Genomic DNA, 21,284 nt, shown 5'->3' with positions numbered 1-21,284 from the left:
TATCCTGGTGGGGGGGTGGGGAGATCCGACCCGGGGGGTGGGGCCTCCACGGCCTAGTCCGCGATCGGGGCTTACCGATTGGTGGGCAGGCCAGTCCATGGAGGCCTACGTTCCTTCGCGCTGGGCCCCTGTAGGGTGCCACCATATTGTCCGGGGGCCGGCGTGGATACGGGAACCCAAGCGCATGCGCAAACTCTCGCCGGCCGTGGCGCACATGCGGCAACACTCGCCGGCTTTTGGGTGCCAGAGCTGAGGACACCACTCCGGCGCCGTACTAGCCCGCTAGGAAGGGGTGGATACCTGCCACTTGAGGCCTGTTGATGCCGGAGTGCCTCACGCTGCTTTTCACGGCGGCATCAGAACTTGGCTGCGGGATTGGAGAATCCCGGCCCATGTTTCTACAATGGCTACAAGATCATATCCATTAACCTCAATTTGTGCTGTTAATTCATTTATTTTGTGCCGAATGCTATGTCCATTTCAGTAAAGCACCATTAAATTTGCCTTGTTACAATTTTTTCCCTTTTTGACCCAATTTGTTGCTTTTTTGTTATAGAACATAGAACAGTACAGTAAGAAGTCTTACAACACCAGGTTAAAGTCCAACAGGTTTGATTCAAACATGAGCTTTCGGAGCGCAGCTCCTTCCTCAGGTGAATGGATACGGGAGGAAGGCTGCGCTCTGAAAGCTTGTGTTTGAATCAAACCTGTTGGACTTTAACCTGGTGTTGTAAGACTTCTTACTGTGCTCACCCCAGTCCAATGCCGGCATCTCCACATCATAGAACAGTACAGCACAGAACAGGCCCTTCGGCCCTCGATGTTGTGCCGAGCAATGATCACCCCACTGAAGCCAATGTATCCACCCTATACCAGTAACCCCCCCCCCCCCCCCCCCCCCCCAACCAGTTAACCTTATTTTTTAGGACACTAAGGGCAATTTATCATGGCCAATCCACCTAACCCGCACATCTTTGGACTGTGGGAAGAAACCGGAGCACCCGGAGGAAACCCACGCACACACGGGGAGGACGTGCAGACTCCGCACAGACAGTGACCCAGCCGGGAACTGAACCTGGGACCCTGGAGCTGTGAAGCATTTATGCTAACCACCATGCTACCGTGCTGCCACCCTGTTATGTTTGTACACTCTGTCCCTTCTGGTCACACTCTGGGTATCATGACGTAAATAGCTGCCTTGTAATGCTGTCATATTCCTTTGTAAGCCTACATATCCCTCTATAGAACCGGGCCCACCTCTATTAAGTTTAAAGCCCTCTCTCTTCCTCCCTAGTTATGCGGTGTGCAAGAACACTGGTCCAGCACAGTTCAGATGTAGGTGGAGAATTACACGTCAGGCTATAATTGGGATCAGAGCTCGTTCCAAAACCCTGGTACCTCGCTGGTGGCAACAGTGAGCTGCACACCCCCTGCTGGCGGGAGGAAGCCGATAGCTGATTTGCATCCAATTAATTGGCTGGAAGCCCGGCACTCCTTGCCCCCGTGATGCTCGGGCTCTCTCGGTCAGAGTTTACGGGAGCATGGATTGGCGCAAGTATTTTGAAGCATGGCCCTGATGTGGTGGATGCCGTGGTGGGTCAAAGGGGTATGTATGTGACATAGGTGCCCCCAAAGTACATCAGAGCCCTCCTGCCTTAGCTGTTGCCTCACCAAGTTTTAGACAACTCCAACATGACTTCCCTGCTTTGTAATCTATACCTCGATTGATAAAGGCAAGTGTCCCATATGCCTTTTTCGCCACCCTATTAACCTGCCTTTCTGCCTTCAGAGATCTATGGACAAACATGACAAGGTCCCTTTGTTCTTCGGAACTTCCCAGTGTTCAATGAATACTTCCGTGTCAAATTATTCCTTCCAATGTTTCTGCCTAGACTGCTCTTTAGCTACCAGACAGGGGCGATTGATGGGTGATCTCTGAAGGAGTGGTCTCTGATAGGAGTGGATCTCTGATATAGGGATCTCTGATGGAATGGAAATGGAAATCGCTTATTGTCACGAGTAGGCTTCAATGAAGTTACTGTGAAAAGCCCCTAGTTGCCACATTCCGGCGCCTGTCCGGGGAGCCTGGCACGGGAATCGAACCGTGCTGCTGGTCTGCTTGGTCTGCTTTAAAAGCCAGCGATTTAGCTGAGTGAGCTAAACCAGCCCCAGATAGGGGTCTCAGATGGAGAATCAGGGTCGCCCTCATGCGTGTGTGCTGTGGGGGGGGGGGGGGGGGGGGGGGAGTGACCCGTAATTCTCCTGATGATGGAGGTTGGGGATGGGGGGGGGGGGGGGGGGGTATAGGATGCCCCTAGTTGTCAGCGGGTGGTGGCAGGATTTGCATTGTGCGGGGAGGGGGGGGGGGGCTCTCAAAATGGTGGCCCGGTGCCGGGATTTCGACTGATTTCCATGAGCTTCCAGTCATGCATGGATTTGCATGGCAAGGGAGAGGAAATCGCTCCTGGGCTCTGCTTCTAACGCCAGTGAGACCAGGAGCAATTCTACTCCTGTGGGAGTACATGGTATCCAGAAAGGAGGATCTTACCCATAATTTAAGTTCTGGTTTCAGATGTTCAATTTTTATTCAACATAGTTAAAGTATGTTTACTTATGTAGCTCACAAAGCTTCACAAACCTTACAGCTCGGTGGAGGACCGTGGCAATGAATTTTTTTTCTAACTCAATCTTCGGTTGTGGACTATGCTGGACTATACTATGCCAGTATTTATTGAAAACTACAAGTTTTTCCCATTTGTTATGCGATGAATTGGTTCACTAGGCCACTTCGGAGAATAGGTAAGAGTCCGCCGTGTTGATGTAGAACTGGACTTCAATACAAGCCATGCCAGATAAGGCTTTCTTTCCTTATGAACATTGGGAATGCAATTGTGCTCGTGACAATCCCTGGGCATTTTCACTGATTCCAGCTTTATATTTTGAGATTTTCCAACTGGAATTTTAACTTCAATTCTTTGGATTATTAGTCCATGCATCAGGATTGTAAATCCAGTTCCACAACCACTATACTGCCATACCTTGTTCAGCTGCAAAACATTCTGTCATTCTTCCTACTGGAGTTTCACTCCATTCGTTTTCTTGGAGATATACTGCCATTTATTGTTTCACCCTTTGTAGGCTAGCAGGAGGGTAACAAATTTGTACACCACTTTCAATAATACTCTGAACCTTAGTAATTAAAGATGATCATCCCATGGCATCTCTGTTTTCAATTCTCCCTCCCTTTCACTCTTTGGAGGACAAAGACCTGCACTTCTGCATGGACTAGACACCTTCACATGATAACACATCTGATATTTGAACTCCGTGGACTGTGAAATTGAATTTTGCTTCACTTCCTGCGGCATCATGAGTTGGTCTTCCACATCATCCAAGCATATTATTTTTACCCTCAACTTTAGCCAATCTCAAATAAGTCCGCAGTGGCCATAAATCAATGGAGGAAAACTGTCAGCATTTGTACATTAATTTGGCATTCATATACAGATCATGGGACGGGATTTTCCGGCCTCCCAGCCCCGTGTTTCTCGGTAATAGGAGGCGGCGTACTCCCCCCACTGTCAATGGGAATTCCCACTGAAGCCATCCCACGCTGCCGGGAATTCCGCAGGTGGGGGAGCGCTGATGGCGGGACCAGAGAACCCCACCACCAGTGAACGGTTAAGAGAATTCCGGCCCATGAGAATGGTCAGCACAGAAAAATGAGAAAGTCAAACTGTTGTAGGAGAGGCAATTTTCCACCTGAAGAGGTGTAGAAAGAATTTCATGCTGTACTTAAACTGTGTTTTTCCTGACTTGGGAGTGCTTGATGCTGTCACTCAAGCCGAAAAAGTGAAAAATGTTTCATTCTTTGGCACCGACACCCATAATCCCAGAAAGTGTGAAGCAAATGTTTAAATCCTGCGAACTATAGATTAGTGAAACAAGAAGAAAGAAAGAAAATTGCTTATTGTCACGAGTAGGTTTCAAATGAAGTTAATGTGAAAAGCCCCTCGTCGCCACATTCCGGCGCCTGTTCGGGGAGGCTGGTACGGGAATTGAACCGTGCTGCTAGCCTACCTTGGTCTGCTTTAAAAGCCAGATATTTAGCCTTGTGCTAAACCAGTGCTGCAGTTTAGTGAGATTAAATTCATAACCACTGTACCCCTTAGCTCTGCCTTGAATAATTTGATGAAAATGATTAAATATTGATAGGCACCACATTTCAGTTCTCATTTGCAATGCAATTTGCAAAATCCTGCACACCGTCAAAAAATCTGTGACAGTTCCTCACAAATGAAGAGATTGCAATAGAAATTAAATAGCAGCATCTAGTATTCTTCACGCCTTATATTGGTCAGGAATTGAAAGTATTAAAGTACCAAAACTAATGATCATCAAATTTGAACTTTTCATTGCGGTGTTTTTGCTTTGAACTACAATACCAATCCAATAATACACTGCTGCAACACCATGCAGATGATACCAATATACTGGAAACATTGAGACCTGCCTCACCAGTTAGATTTAACGGCTCAATCTCGTCACAATTAACAGGTACTACTGGTTGTGATGGGGAGAGGACAGAGGTTGTCTACTATTCTATTCTGCCTATCATAAAGCTGAGCCATCAGCCTATTTACATAACGTCACAATGGTGGCATTTGTGAACTTTACCTGATCCCGTGGAGGATCCACAGTAAGAGATGTTCTATAATATAAATGTGTGCATCAACCAATGACAAGTGCAGATACTGATTTACTGCCATAATTTTGCAGTTCGCTAAAACTTTTGAATGTGCCACTGCTGGCTGATGTCTGGAAAATTAATGATCAAATTTTCTCTAAACTCTCAGAACCCTTTACATAAATATTTAATAGTAGAAAATAACAAAACAGTATTCAACTTTTAATATTGTTCTGAGGTTAGAGGGTGATCAGACTGCTGCATAGAGGTAGAAGCTGGTTTGTGTTGTACACATTTTTCAGAGGTACTGTGGATGCAAGGGACCGATTTAGCAATTGGAACTCAGGACACCTTGTCAGTCAGTAGACAGCACCCTGCCTCTATGCCTGAAACTCTGGGTTCAAGTCCCACTACAGGACTAGTTGCCCAAGCAAGATATATTCATGCATGGATTCAAAATAGTTGATAAACAGCCTGATAATTCTTCCAGTACCTCCGCACTAATCCCCAAAGTGAGAAGATTGGGCTGAAGATACGAAACAAAGAAGTGGGAAACTTACCCTCACTTTAAACATGTTCATCCAGCTCGGCGAGAAGGATACAGACCAAAAGCCAGTGGGGTCCTTCTACACACATGGATGGTATCATCAAGGCCCGACTACAATTCTAACTACGGCCCAAGTGTGAAACTTGGGCCTTTCCTGCTATGCCACTCCAGGAGAGGAGATGAACAATCCACAGAGAGGTCAAAAAAGATCAATATTTATCTTTCTTTTGTAGGGTCGAAAGGAGCAGGCATGCTGCATAGGCCCCTTTTTGAGAATGATCTAAAACGTGGTCTTGCATATCCATGATTCATTAAATTACATTACTGCGCCACAAAACAGGTTTTGTAAAGATTCTGGTTCTGACAAAAAAGACCACAAAGTAATTTCATGTATAAACTGGGTTATGCCGATCATGAATTGTTTAACTTTGAAGGATAGATAAGGTTGTGGGATAAAAAAAAAATTAAGGTTATTGCTGTTCTGGAAATCAACGTGCTATTCAGAGCAAAACATTCTCTTGGATCCGCCCAATTAAGGTTCAGGTTCTTATATATTTCAATGAAAAATTCTTCTGAACTCCGATGAGTGTAAGCATAACAGGATGGTTGGTGGATATCATAGCAGTGTGTCTTTTACCAGATTGGATGTGGAATTTTAACTCTCTTCAATCAATGTAAACTAAACAGTATGGGAATTGATATTGAAGCAGCAGATATACACTTTGTTTTTACAACGCTGACATCTTCCTAACACTGGTTTAGTAGATAGTTGAGGCACTCATGTGGCTCTGTCTGGGGTTTGTGAATACATTTACATGTATACTACTACATAGATACTGCTTCTCCATTTCCCACAATAATGTGTGCTACTCTCACCCAGATTCCTTGCTGTCATACTTGAAAAGCTCCCTGTGTTGCTTACAAAAATGAATAGGACACTTTTGTTATGTTACTTTACATAATATACATAATATTACTCTTTGAACCAGCCGACTTGATGAAATAACCAATAGTCTTCCTTGAAAGATTAACTAATTTAATGAGCAATATAAATAATATTATGTGAGTCCTTTGTACTTAATACTCAACTCATAAAAGAAATGAAATACAATAAAGATAACTAACTAACTACACGATGTAGTAATGAAATAACCTAGAACTTCTCTCTCTCTAACTAATATAGGTCTTGTCTGTTCACTCTCCTGAAGCACACTCTCCCAGAAAGAGTGGGAAAGTCGTTCTTATACCATCTGATAGTGAGACATCTAGTGTTGAAATTACTGTACTACATTTAAATACATTGATCATGTATATTCATATGCAGAGATCACTACATCCCCCTTTAACGTTTTATTGGAAAATGCAGTGTATACAATGTACAGTAATCACTGTTCTTCTTCCCCTTGTTGATTTTCTTCACGTCAAAGGTGATGAACAAGTTTTACAGTCTTTATTGATCATCAAATTTGAATATATTTGCTGTTCAATTTGTTTTGAGATTGTGTGGTTCAAATCAAGATTAGGGAAATTTTTTGTCAGTTTCTGTGACTTGAAGTATTGCTTCTCAGAATTATCAGATAAGATCTTGGAGCAAATTGCCTAATTATGCGAGCAATGTCAGACCAACCTAACCCGGTTGGTGGAGCAAATGGAAGGGGACTTTAAAAGGTGGGACATGCTCCCACTGTCACTGGCAGGGAGGGTGCAGACGGTGAAAATGACCGTCCTCCCCAGATTTTTGTTTGTCTTTCAGTGCCTCCCCATCTTCATCCCTAAGGCCTTTTTTATGCAGGTGAGTAGGATCATTTCGGGCTTTGTGTGGGCGAATAAGACCCCGCGAGTAAGGGGATCGCTGTTGGAGCGCAGTCGGAGGGGTGTTGGGGGGGGGGGGGTGTTGGCGCTGCCGAACGTTCGCAACTATTATTGAGCAGCAAATATAGCTATGATTAGGAAGTGGGCGATGGGGGGGAGTGGGGGGGGGGGGGGGGGGGTTGAGTAATTCATTGGGATGGTGTGAGAAGACTGAGTCGCGTGGGGTAATGTTTGTTTTGTTATTATTGTTACTGCTCTTTTATTCTGAAAAATTCTGCAAAACGTTAATAAAAATTCTTTTAAAAAAAGATATAATTGAGTAGGCCAGATAAAAATCAGATTGAGGATCTCTGGATTTAGTAAGTAGCCGTTTCATAATGTGAACACCATTTTCTGCTTTGCCATTGGACCGTGGAAAATTAGGGCTCGAAGTCACATGTTCAAAATTGAACTTCAATGAAAATTCATGCCATTCATGACGTGAGAAACATCGGCCAGTCAGACACGACGATACGAGGAATACTATGACTAGCAAATATTTTGTTGCATGCTTTTATGACAGTGCTGGATTTGATGTCGTTCAATTTCACTAGTTCAGGAAATTTGGAAAAATAGTCAATGACTACGAGATAGTCCTTACCAAATAGGTGAAAGAGATCAGCACCAACCTTGATCCAATGTGATGTTACAAGATCATGTGATTGCAGTAGTTCTTTGAATTGCTGCTTTTGATGTGACTGGCACGTTGAACATGATGATATCATGTCCAAGATATCATTGTTGACACCTAGCCAATAGATCGACTGTTTGGCACGACGTTTACATTGTTCAATGTCTAAATGTTTCTCATGAAGTGACAGCATTTCAGACCTCATGCATTGTGGAATCACAATGCAATCTTGTCTCAGCAATATACCACATATAATAATCAGTTCTGACTGAATGCTTTGGTATTGCGGACAGTTAACTTTAGGCCATCCTTGTTGAAGATGATGCAATACTTTCATCAATGTCGCATCTTTCAGTGTTTCAATGAGAATTGTTGAAAATTGACATCAGAGACAGAAAGTAGTTCTCTGAATAACTGCAGTTGAGAACCAAGATCATTTATCGATTCTTCTTGGAGGATGTCAGCGTTGACTGATCTAGATAAGGTGTCAGCAATTACTAATTCTTCGCTTCGTTCTTTGCCTTGGGAATCCTTTTTCACGATTTTCTTAAGGTTAATGTGCAGGTTCAATCGGCAGTTAAGAAGGCAAATGCAATGCTAGCATTCATGCCAAGAGGGCGAGAATACAAGAGCAAGGATGTACTTCTGAGGCTGTATAAGGCTCTGGTCAGACCCCATTTGGAGTATTGTGAGCAGTTTTGGGCCCCGTATCTAAGGAAGGATGTGCTGGCCTTGGAAAGGGTCCAGAGGAGGTTCACAAGAATGATACCTGGAATGAAGAACTTGTCGTATGAGGAATGTTTGAGGACTCTAGGTCTGTACTTGTTGGAGTTTAGCAGGATGAGAGGGGGTCTTATTGAAACTTACAAGATACTGCGAGGCCTGGATAGAGTGGATGTGGAGAGGATGTTTCCACTTATAGGAAAAACTAGAACCAGAGGACACTATCTCAGACGAAAGGGACGATCCTTTAAAACAGAGATGAGGAGGAATTTCTTCAGCCAGAGGGTGGTGAATATGTGGAACTCTTTGCTGCAAAAGGCTGTGGAGGCCAATTCACTGAGTGTCTTTAAGACAGTGATAGATAGGTTCTTGATTAATAAGGATATCAGGGGTTATGGGAGAAGGCAGGAGAATGGGGATGAGAAAATATCAGCCATGATTAATTGGCGGAGCAGACTCGATGGGCTCAGTGGCCACATTTTGCTCCCATATGTGGTAGTCACCACTGTTGTATATATTACACGTATGAGATGTAATACGATAAGGCTCCTGTACTCCAGGTACAGGGGTAGATCCCTGCCTGCTGGCTCCGCCCAGTAGGTGGAGTATAAATGTGTGCGCTCACCGAGCTGCAGCAATTTCGGCAGCAGCTGCAGGAGGCTACACATCTCTGCGTAATAAAGCCTCGATTACACTCTACTTTCGTCTCATCGTAATTGATAGTGCATCACTATGTCTTATGGTGTATTTCAGTGTGAAATCATATCTTCATAATTTCATCATCAGATGCTGAAGTCTGGGAATCATAGGCGGTATTCTCCCCTATCCGGCGGGCCGGGGGGGGGGGGTCCCGGCGTAGCGGGGTGGCGCCAACCACTCCGGCGTCGGGCTTCCCCAAAGGTGCGGAATTCTCCACACCTTTAGGGGCTAGGCCCGCGCTGGAGTGGCTCCCGCTCCGCCGACTGCCGCCAACGGTCTGTGGCGCCACGTCGGCCGGCATCGGGGCTGGCCGAAAGGCCTTCGTCGGTTGGCGTGAGTCCCCGCATGCGCCAGAGCGCAGCGGCTGCTGATGTCACCACCGGCGCATGCGCGGTGGAGGGGATCTCTTCCGCCTCCGCCATGGTGGAGGCCGTGGCGGCGGCGGACGAAAAAGAGTGCCCCCACGGCACAGGCCCGCCCGCCGATCGGTGGGCCCCGATCGCGGGCCAGACCACTTTGGGGTCACCCCCCGGGGTCCAATCGCCCTGCAACCCCCCAGGACCCCAGGGCCCACTTGCGCCGCCTGCTCCCGACGGCACAGAGGTGGTTTTCACCATGTTGGCGGGAGAGGCCTGACAGCGGCGGGACTTTAGCCCATCACAGGCCGGAGAATCGCCGCGGGGGGCCCGCCGACCAGCGGGGCGCGATTCCCGCCCCCGCCGATTCCCGGGTGGCGGAGAATTCCGGCCACGGCGGGGGTGGGATTTACGAAGGCCCTGGGCGATTCCCTGACCCTGCAGGGGGTCGGAGCATTCCGCCCCAGATCATTGAAGCTTTCAATGATATGTACAAGTGGGCGATGGTCAGTTTCCACTGTGAACTTGGGTAGACCATAAACATAGTCGTGGAATTTGGAAATCCCAGTAACTAACCCGAGACACTCGTTTGCATTTTGGGCGTACCTAGACTCAGTCTCAGTCATGGATCTTTACGCATAGGCAATAGGAACCCAATTATTGAAATGGTCTCTTTGAAGTAAAACAGCACCCATGCCATTTTTACTTGCAACCGTTGAGATTTTAGTAGGTCTGGTAGGATCAAGCATGGAGTTTGTATCAATTATTGTTTTAAATCTGTCCATTCTTCAGTATGTTTTTCAGTCCAGATGAAATCTGTGTTCCTTCTAATTAGTTGACGTAGTGCAGTTGTTCTGGTCGCTAGATTTGAAATAAACTTTCCAACAAAGTTGTCAATTCCAAGAAAGCATAAGACTGCCTTCTTGTCTTGAGCAATTTGCATTTTGTTGATAGCTTGCATTTTTTCTTGATCTGGCTTTATTCAGCTGTGATGTTGTCATTTAAACATTTCAGAGAGGAGGCGGTGAACATGCATTTGGCCCTATTTAACTTCCGAATACTTCCCGAAGACGTTTCATATGCTCTTTAGGTGTTGTTGACTGGACAATGATGTCGTCAACATAAACCCGAACACCTTCTATGTTCTTGGTCATTTGTTCCATCGTTCTGCGAAAGGTTTCTGAAACTGAGATAATTCCAAAGGGCATCCTGTTAAAACAGTACCTTCCGAAAGGAGTATTAAAAGTATAGAGAAGTTTACTGGAGTCTTACTGGTTGCATCTGCCAAAAACCTTGACAGTCATCAAGTTTGGTAAAAATTTTGGCATTGGCCATCTCTGCAGTAATATCTTCCTTCTTAGCTATTGGATAATGCTCTCTTTTGATGTTGCGATTGAGATCCTTTGGATCCATACAGATTCTTATCTCACCTGTAGATTTCTTCACACAGATAGCGAGCTAACCCAGTCAGTAAGCTGAGTAATCTTTGATGTGATACTCTGAACTTGTAATCTTGAAAGTTCAGCCTTTGGTCTGTCTTTAAGAGAAGCAGGTACACGTCTAGGTGGATGGATTAGCGATTTGGCATCCTTTTTCAGCTGAATTTTGTACTGAAAAGGTAAAGTACCCATACCTTGAAATACATCAGGGTATTCCTTTAAGAGTTGTTGAATGTCATCATTGAATGTAGTCAACTGACAGGTATTCAAAAAAAGTCTTTTAATGAGCTTCAAATATTTGCTCCAAGTAAAGATGAACGAGTATCATTGACAATCTCGAATCTTACTTGTTTTTGAATATCCCTGTCGTGACACTCAGGTAACATGAACCATGCGAGAAAATGGGATTACCATTGTAGCCATGCAATGAACATTCTGGAGGTATCATTTCATAATGACTTCTTGGACAAGTCCTTGGAATTCAAAAGATTCGCCGAGGCACCTGTGTCCAGTTTGAAAGTAATTGGAATTCTGTTAATGTACACAGTAGTCATCCATTCATTGCTAACGATATTGACATTTTGATCTTTCATTGCTTGAAGATCTTGTACATATTCTTGATGAGCTGGCTTTGTCGCTTTAAGATGGTTCTTGCTTGCTTGCGGATCATTCTTGACGGACGATTCAACCACACACATGAAGAAAGTATTTTCTATTGAGAGAATTTCACCATCTTCCGTAAAGTCTTCTTGTGCATTGATTGCTTTTTGTTTGTCCACAGCTCTCACTTTGTAATATTTTTTCTGTGCAGGAGGAATGTAACTTGCGGATGATTGAGACTGAGATGCATGATGATTTAACTTCTGACATCTTAAACGGTGTTTACCAAAAGCAGGGCAGTTTCCCTTTAAGTGGGCGTTGCCACACCTGTGACACGTAATCACATTGTCGTCATGACGTATACGCATGCGCAGACTTCTTTTTCAACATCTCGCATTTCTGTGCATAGTGTGCATATTCAGAGCACAAAAATACTTGTGAAGGATAGCTTATGTTCCTCACAGTCTTTTGCTTTGCCTGCGACACCATTTTGATTTTCTCTGCCTCGTGGTAGAGATTTTTGCGCTTTTTTCTTTAGGGTAAAATGCTAAATATTGACTTTTGGTCTGTTCCATGGAGATGCACTTATCAACTGCGATTTGTAATGTTAAATCATTTTGCCGAATTAATGCTTCTCTGACTGTTTCATCAAGTATGCCATATACAATCTGGTCTCTTACAAGTGAATCATGTGAATCTGCAAAGTTAAACGTTTTAGCTAAGAGTTTGAGAAGAGTAATTAAATTATTCAACGGTTCACCAACTTTTTGAACTCTTCTGTGAAATTTTAAACGCTCTAAAATTTCATTGGTCTGCATTTTCCAATGTTCATCAAACTTCGCTATAACTTGATCAAATTTTGTTTTATCTTCACCAGCTTTTAAATTAACGGAATTGAAGATTTTGATTGCTTGCAGGGACAGAAGTAAAGCAATTCTTCTAGCTTCTGATGCAGTACTTAAGTCACTAGCTTCTAAATAGAGTTGAAACTATTGTTTGAACAATTTCCAATTCAGATTTAAATTACCAGTGGTCTTGAGATGTCTTGGTGCTTGAACTTAGTCCATTGAAAAGTTGTTTTTGTCGAAGTTTCTGATGTCGCGATGACTTCTGCAGTCAAATAGTTGATTCCGCTTTTTTTTCTTTCTGTTGATTCTAAATCTTCACTAGTCTTTCTTAAAAGCTTTCAATACTCTGGTACCATGTTCATAGAATCACAGATCACAGAATTTACAGTGCAGAAGGATGCCATTCAGCCCATCGAGTCTGCAGTGGCCCTTGGAAACAGCACCCTACTTAAGCCCGACGCCTCCACCCTATCCCTTTTATCCCCATAACCCAGTAACCCCACCTAACCTTTTTGGACATTAGGGGCAATTTAGAATGGCCAATCCACCTAACCTGCACATCTTTGGACTTTGGGAGGAAACTGGAGCACACGGAGGAAACCCACGCACACACGGGAGAACGTGCAGACTCCACACAGACAGTGACTCAAGCCGGGAATCGAACCTGGGACCCTGGAGTTGTGAAGCAACTGTACTAACCACTATGCTACCATGCTACCCATGTTATATCACTTTACGTAATATATATATTACCCTGTGAACCAGCCAAGTCGATGAAATAGCTAATAGTATTCTTTGACAGGTTAACTTATTTAATGAGTAATCTAAATAATATTATGTGACTCCTTTGTACTTAATACTCAACTAGTAAAAGAAATAAAATGCAATGAAGATAACTAACTAACTATACAATGTAATAATGAAATAACTTATAACTTCTCTCTCTAGCTAATTTAAGTTTTGTCTGTTCATTATCCTGAAGCACACTCTCCGAGAAAGAGCGGTGAAGTTCTTCTTATACCATCTGATAGTGAGACATCTAGTGTTGAAATTACTGTACTACATTTAAATACATTTATCATGTATATTCATATACAGAGATCACTACAACTTTAAGTAAGGAATGAAAATATTACTGTAAAATAGCTCACTTTTACTTTTCGCTGGTGGAGGTGGTGAAACATCAGGACCAGCTGATTTTGGACTTCTGGGTTGTTCTTGATGTCCCCAGTCTTCATCCCATTCCTTATTAAATTTCTGCTCTGCTGCTTCTATCCTGTAAAAAAAACAGTGATTGTTCCAATCTTGGATTTCAATTGGGCAAGAAAAAGACCACAAATACCCTGAAAATACAGACAATTGAAACAGTTAATACAGGCGAGTTTGATTGTGCATGACCCTTACTTCCAATGGCTGACAACATAATAATGTAAGTGAAACAAGAGTTCTGTTTCCTCAGCAATGCCCTTTAAGCTGGACCTTTTCAAGAGAAAGTTGTATAACTGGTTAATTAATAAGTGAAGAGATTTCACAACTGCAATTTGCTCTTTAGTCACTGCTCATCATGAAAGTCGGATTGGTGTAAAAATATGAATATTTATATCTAATATCAACACCAGTTAATGGCACCTAGCACTTTTATTTTGCCTTTTCACACTGCATATATATAATCTGGTAAATTAATGCATGCATCAGAAATAGACTTTTCCACCATCCAAGTGTCAATCATGCTTAGACATTAAAAATGAAATCCAGCTATTTATTTTTAATTATTTCTTTCTCTCAAGTCTTCTTCTACACCTCCTGAAGGTGCAAACACATGTGGAGATCTATACTCCAGATATTAGTTGATTTTGGAAACTTTGCTCAAAGGACCATTCTCAAAGTAGAGTACATTAAGGGAGATTTTCAAATGTAGTGGCTATTCCGTACATTGTACACAATTGCTACAGGGGGTCAGTGCAATTGTAAACTTCAGTAATTCCCCACTACCCCTTCCCCAAGCCAGAGAATGAGGTTAAATGGGACACACCCACCACACTTTCCGAGCACCAAGTAGAAACTGAACATGGGTTCGTGCTGGATCAAATGCATATTGGGGCATCTGTCAATAATCATGCAAGTGAGATAGAGCATCACCAAAGAGAACTCCACCAAAGAGAACTGAAAGTCTGAAATATGTGAATGATTCAAAAACTATTGATTTGCACAGAGTCAAAGTTGGGCCATGTGCTTCCAAGGTATAAAACATACAACTTAGGAGCAGGAATGGCCATTTGGCCCTTTGAGCCTGCTCTGCCAGTTGATAAGATCATGGCTGATCTGATGGTGGTCTACTCTCCTGTCTGGCTCCCATAACCTTCAATTCTCTTGTCCATCAGAAATCTATCTCACTCAGTCTTGAATAAATTAAATGACCCAGCCTCCACTGATCTTTGTGAGAGTGAATTCCGCAGAGCAGTGACCATCTAAGGGAAAACAATTCTCCTTATCTCCATCTTAAAAGGGACTCATCTTATTCTTCAACTGTGTCTCTAGTTAAAAGTTTATCCCACAAGAGGAAACATTCTCCTGTCATCCACTCAATCAAGTCCCCTCAGGGTGTTTTCAATAAGACCACCTTGCATCTTCTAAACTCTGATGGATATAGGCACAACCTGTTTCACCTTCCTTCATAAGATAAGCCCTTCATCCCAGGAATAAAACACTTGAACCTTCTCTGAACTGCTTCCATTATTTTTCAAATAAAGAGAACAGAACTGTACCCAACACTCCAGGTGCAATATAACCAAGGTCCTGAACAGTTGCAGTAAAACTTACTTACTTTTATATTCCATTCCTCTTGCAGTAAACACCCACTTGCCTTCCTAATCACTTGCTGTACTTGTATTCTAACATTTTATGATTCAGGTGACAGGACACCTGGATCCCTCTGTACCATCGGGTTCTGCAATCTATTGCTATTTTAAAAATATACTGCTTTTCTATTTTACTGCTAGAGTAAACAAGTTCACATTTTCCCACATTATACTCCATCCACCAAATTTTTGTCCACTCACCTATCTATATCGCCTTGTAGAATTTTTACTTAATCTTGATTACCTACTTTTCTACCTATGCTGGTGTTATCAGCAAATTTAGTTAACATACGTTTGGTCCCTTCATTTAAGTCACTTTAATGACCAAGGAAACCAGTGGTAAGAATGACAAAGATCTCTTTTACTTTGACATAAAGTCTGCCCTCAGCGTACCAGTTGGTTGACCGCCTTTTTCTGTTTCGACCTCTGGAGGGCTATTGCCGGGATCCTGGCCCTGGACACGACATTGTCCGTCTGTGCGATGCCTCTGTGTCCATGTTGGAGCCAGAGTTCTCTTCATTGGTCCACGGTCGGATGTGTTCTCTGGCAGAGCGGTGGTTCCCAGCTAGGCGAAAGTATCAACGTCCTAGGTTAGTCATCCTCTAGCCAAGGGTTTTCCCTTGGACTTTTACTTTGTAAGAGACTTGTCCCGTTCTCTCTATAATGACTTCTGGTAGCCAAAGTGCACCATCTCCAAAATTGCGGGTGCAGACTAGGGCTCCTGGTCAGAACTTCCACCCTGGCATCCGATGGTCATGGAACCGTTTCTGCGCTTCTTGCTGCACTTGCACTTTCCCACCCAGGTTTGGGTAAATCAGGATCAGCCGGGTCCTGGGCCTACGGCCCATCAGTAGTCCTGCTGGTGCCACTCCTGCTGTGAAGTGTGGTATGGTCCTGTAACTAAAAACAAAAGGTTGCCAGTCGCGTGTCTAAGGAGCCTGTGATCTGCTTCTTCATGCCTCTTTTGAATGTCTGAACCACTTTTCAGCCAGGCTGTTAGATGAGGGATGGTACGCTGTGGTTCTGATCGGTCGGATTCCGTTCATCTTTTGAATACGACAAACTCTTCGCTCGTGAACAGTGTTCCGTTGTTTTGTTACCAGGATTTTGAGGACCCACATGCATGTCGAACGAGCACCTCAACTTCTCGTCAGTGGCCCTTGATGCAGTCAGGGTAATTTTATAGGTGTCGAGCTATTTTGATTGGGCGTGCTCAATGATGTGAAACATGAACCGCATGAAAAAAGCCCGACAAACTCAGCATGCAATTTCACCCAGGGGGACCATTGCCATTCCTATGGCTGGGAGACGGCCGGTGGAAGCTTTTGGTACTCCTGACATGCTGGGCCACTATATAAGATTCATTCGATGTCCCCATCGATTCCAGGCCACCAGACCTAGCTTTGAGTCAGCATCTTCATTTTCGAGCCCCTAAGTAACCACTGTGAAAATCCTTTCGGAGTGACTCCTGACCCGGTGGTGGGATGATCACGTGAGCTTCCCACAGGATAATACCATCCTCTACTCTTAACTCTTGGGAGTTTCTGGACATCGGGCTTGCTGGGAGCGTCCCCCATGATCCTTCATCTAATAGAATATGGTGAAGATTCATCAACTTAGGGTCTCTTTGTGCCCATGCACGAATCTGAACAGCCATCACCGACAGGGTATCTATGAACTTCTGGGTCGCCACAACATCATCCACCACTGTTTGGGGGAGGAGACTCACGGGCAGCAGTAAATGACTTACGGCATCAACGTGGGTTGTGTACCTGGACAATGTTGGAATCGGTACTCATACTGCAAGCTAGAGTGCCCAATGCTCAATCTGGGCTGATACAATAGGGGGAATCCACTTATCCTCTTGAAAGAAGCCCAGCAGTGGCTTGTTGATCAATGACAATGAAGAAGTGTCGCCTGTAGACATACTCATGAGACTTCTTGACCCCAAATATCACCGCCAAGCCTTCCTTTTCTATTAGGGCATAGCGGCATTTCGTGTCTGCCAGAGTTCTTTATGCAAAAAGAATAGGGCGCTCTATGTCATCATTCCATCTGTGGGCCAGCACCGCCCCGATGCCAGAGCGGGAGGCATCGCAAGTCAGGACTAGTGATCGAGCTGGGTCATAATGGTTGAGGAGTTTCGAGGGTGACAGATACCTGTTCACTCCGGCGAATGCTTCTTCCTGTGAGACCCCTCAACCCTTTTCTTTTGTAAGTAGTATGTAAAGGGATACCAGCAGAGTGGCCAAGTTTGAGATTCATTTTCCATAATAATTCATCAGGCCCAGGAATGACGGGAGTTCGGTGGCATTTCTCTGGATTGTGGCCCCATTTATGGCCTGAGTTTCCTCCTCCACAGAGTGTAGCCATCTTTGTCTGCCATGAATCCCAAGTATGTTTGTTCTGAACACGCATTTGCTCCTCTTCAGCCGGGCACTAACTTAGGAGAACCATCTGAGCACTTCCTCCACGTTTCCATGTACTCCTTGTCGGTGGTACCCATGATGAATACGTCATCCAAGAATACTGCTACATTTTGCTGTTCTTGACGAATAACTTCCATTACTCTTTGGAAGATTGCCGGAGCTGACAAGACCCCAAGTGCGAGTTAAATAATGACGGGATAATGTAGTTAAATAATCCTCTGTGGATGTTTATAGTTGTGTATTTGCTAGATAGAGAGTCCAGTTCCAACTGCAAATAGGTATGGCTCATATCGAGCATTGTAAAGGAACACCCTGCAGCCAGTTTCGCATGCAAGTCTTCCACTCTAGACATTGGTAATGCTCCAGGCAAGAAACCCTGTTCAACATGTGTTTGTAATCTCTGCAGAGTCAGGCAGACTTGTCCAGCTTCATAACAGGTACTATGGGTGCAGCCCACTCCGCAAACCATATTGGGCATATGATTCCCAGATCCTCTATGCATTGGAGCTCAGCATTAACCTTGGCAAATAAGATGCAAGGAGCAAGCCGTGCCTGAAAATACCTGGATTGAGCCTCTGGGGTCTATGTAAATGCAAGCCTTGGCCGCTTTATTCTGTCCAGGACCTCCTAGAATACTTCAAGATATTTTACCAGGACTTCACACGTTTCCAGGCCCATTCAGAAAACCTGCTGCCAATCGAAACGGAAGACTTGTAATAAGTCACGCCACAGCAGATTTGTCCTGGTCCCTGCACCATTTTCATGGTGGTCACCACGATGCTCAGCGATTCGCTGGATTAGTGGTAGGATTCCTTTTGAAGCCGGTGAAAAGTCTTTTGGTTAACGATGGAGATGGCAACTCCAGTGCCCATCTCCATTACCTGATAGTGTCTGTTCACCTGTAATTTGACCTGGATCGGCACCACCTCCGGGGTCATGATGCAGTTTAGCTGCATCAAATTGTTTTCCTCAGGTGGGGCCACGTGCAAGGCTCTGGTTTGTGGTGACCTTATTCTCTGCTTTGGGCGGCGTTCTCTCCACCGATTTTAGCACCCTGACCACCACATGTTCTCTGTCCACACATCTGGCACACCACGTGTTCTCCGTCCACACATCTAGCAATGTGGTTGGCATTCCCGTGGCCGTACCATGGCATGGTGTTAGCAGTGCTGCCTCACAGCACCAGGGATCAGGGTTTGATTCTGACCTCGGGTAACTGTCTCTTTGGAGTTTGCTCCGGTTTCTTCCTGCAGTCCAAAGATGTGCAGGTTAGGTGGATTGACTATGCTAAAGTGGCCCTAGGTGGGGTTATGGGATAGTGGGGTTTGGGCCTAGGTAGGGTGCTGTTTCAGAGGGCCATTGCAGACTCGATGGGCCGAATGGCGTCCTTCTGCACTGTGGGTTTCTATGATTCCCCTTCATCCTCGGGGGAGGCATCACATGGGTCTGTGTGGCTCCTGAGTACTGAGCCTGATTGCAGAATTGCACCTATGGTTGCCTCTAGGGAGGTGATCTGGCCACTCTAGCACTGCCTTGTGATGTTGCAGCAATTTGATACGGATGTCGTGACAAACTATGGACCTTATAGTCCATGGGCCCCTGATGCTTCTGTACCCCTTTCTCATCATTTTCACGGGATAATACTAACTCAGTGACCCACTTTAATTTCATTATGGGCTCTGCCAACAGTGCCAGGGACCCAGCTTGCCTCACTGTCTGTGCGGAGTCTGCACGTTCTCCGCGTGTCTGCGTGTGTTTCCTCCAGGTGCTCCATTTTCCTCCCACCAGTCCCGGAAGACGTGCTTGTTCGGTGATTTGGAATTCTTCCTCAGTGCACCCGAACAGGCGCCATAGAGTGGCGACAAGGGGATTTTCACAGTAACTTCATTGCAGTGTTAATGTAAGCCTACTTGTGACACGAATAAACATTATTATTATTATTCCACAAACAAGCCTGTCCCTAAACATTTCCGAAAGGGATGGCCCAAACTCGCAGTGCTCCACCAGCTTCCTGGGACAGGTCAAGAAGTCAGTTACTGGCTCACCTGGAAACTGCACAGCCGCATTGAACCTATAATGTTGCATGAAAACCGATGGCTTCAGATTATAGTGTTCAGCCACTCGAGCTACTCATCCAGGCAAGCAAGAATATTCCATCACACTCCTGACTTGTGCCTTGTCGATGGTGAACAGACATTAGGGAGTCAGGAGGTCAGTTGCTCTCCACAGAATTTCCAGTCTCTGATCAGCACTTGTAGCCACAGTGTTTATATGGCTGGTCCAGTTCAGGAGCTCAGGTTCTGGTCAATGTAACCTCTAGATGTTGATAGTGGGGGATTCAACAATGGCAATTCCATTGAATATCAAGGGGAGATGGTTAGGTTCTCTTATGTCAGAAATGGGCATTTTCTGACACTTGTGTGATGCAAATGCTACTTGTTACTTATCAACCCAAGCTGAGATCTTATTCAGGTCTTGCTGCATATGAACACGGACTGCTTCAGTATCTATGTAGTTGCGAATGGCACTGAACATTGTGTAATCATCTGCAAACATCCCTATTTCTGACCTAATGATGGAGGGAAGGTCATTATAAACCATCTGAAGAAGATTGGGCCTAAAACACTACCCGGAGGAACTTTGACAGAGATATCCTGAGACTGAGATGATTGACCTCCAAAAACCACAAACATCTTTCTTTCTGTTAGGTGTGACTGACTACAACCAATGGAATATTTCCTGCTGATTCCTATTGACTCTAGTTTTTCTAGGGCTCCTTGATGCACGATTGATCAAATGTTGCCTTAATATCATGGTGCAGTTACTCTCAGCTCAACTCTTTTGTCTATGTTTGGACCAAGGTTGTAATGAGATGTGGTACACTGCACATCCTGAAGACCTGGCCGCCATCAGGCCAAAGAGAGATTCAGAGTGGGGAAGAGATGACGGACAGCATGTGCTGCAGGGGGTTCCATCTCAACAGGGAGATGGTATGGCAGCTATCACTAGTCCTCGCAGACCTGGCACCCCGTGGAGGAGGAGGATACCCGTTCTGGTGGCTGTGAAGGTCACCGCAGCCCGGTGATCTTCACAGCCACTTATGCCACCGGTTCATTCCAGGGCTCAAGCAGGGTCTTGTGTGGCATGTCACAACCTACAGGCTATGGGCAAGTGCTGGAAAATGGGATTAGGTAGGTAGGTCAGGTGTTTTTCACGTGTTGGTACAGACTTGGGCCAAAGGGACAATGGGATGTTTGAGGAGCCTTCTCCTCTAGTTAGTTATTTAATTACAACTATCATTCATGACCAGATGTGGCAAGACTGCCGAGCTTTGACCTGATGTGTCTGGTGTGGGATTGCTTAACTCTATCTCATGCTCTACTGCTGTTCAGCATGGATGTGGTGCTGTGTTGCAGCTTCACCAAGTTGACATTTTTAGGTGTGCCTGGTGTTGCTCCTGACAAACTCTCCTCAACTCTTCACTGAACCAGTTTAAGACCTTGGCTTGATGATAATGGCAGTGTGAGGGAAATACCAGGCCATGAGGTTACAGACTGTGGTTAAATACAATTTGGTTGCCGTTGATGGTCTGTTGCGCTTCACGGATCCAGAATTG

The 21,284-nt window shown here is 44.7% G+C and overlaps 1 protein-coding gene across 4 annotated transcripts in view; it reads right to left on the bottom strand.

The window, feature by feature from the left end:
• The window catches only part of ush1c (Usher syndrome 1C), a 352,756-nt gene that overhangs the window by 169,283 nt on the left and 162,189 nt on the right, over window positions 1-21,284 (bottom strand). For all 4 annotated transcript variants that reach the window (XM_038807797.1, XM_038807794.1, XM_038807795.1 and 1 more), the window contains exon 14: window positions 13,533-13,657. In XM_038807797.1, coding sequence (XP_038663725.1) covers window positions 13,533-13,657 — 125 coding nt within the window. The remainder of the gene's footprint in view (window positions 1-13,532; window positions 13,658-21,284) is intronic.

This window comes from Scyliorhinus canicula, chromosome 9, assembly GCF_902713615.1.
Source record: "Scyliorhinus canicula chromosome 9, sScyCan1.1, whole genome shotgun sequence".
NCBI lineage: Eukaryota > Metazoa > Chordata > Chondrichthyes > Carcharhiniformes > Scyliorhinidae > Scyliorhinus > Scyliorhinus canicula.
Note: the sequence above shows the minus strand (reverse complement) of the source record. Positions and strands in the feature narration are given on the sequence as shown.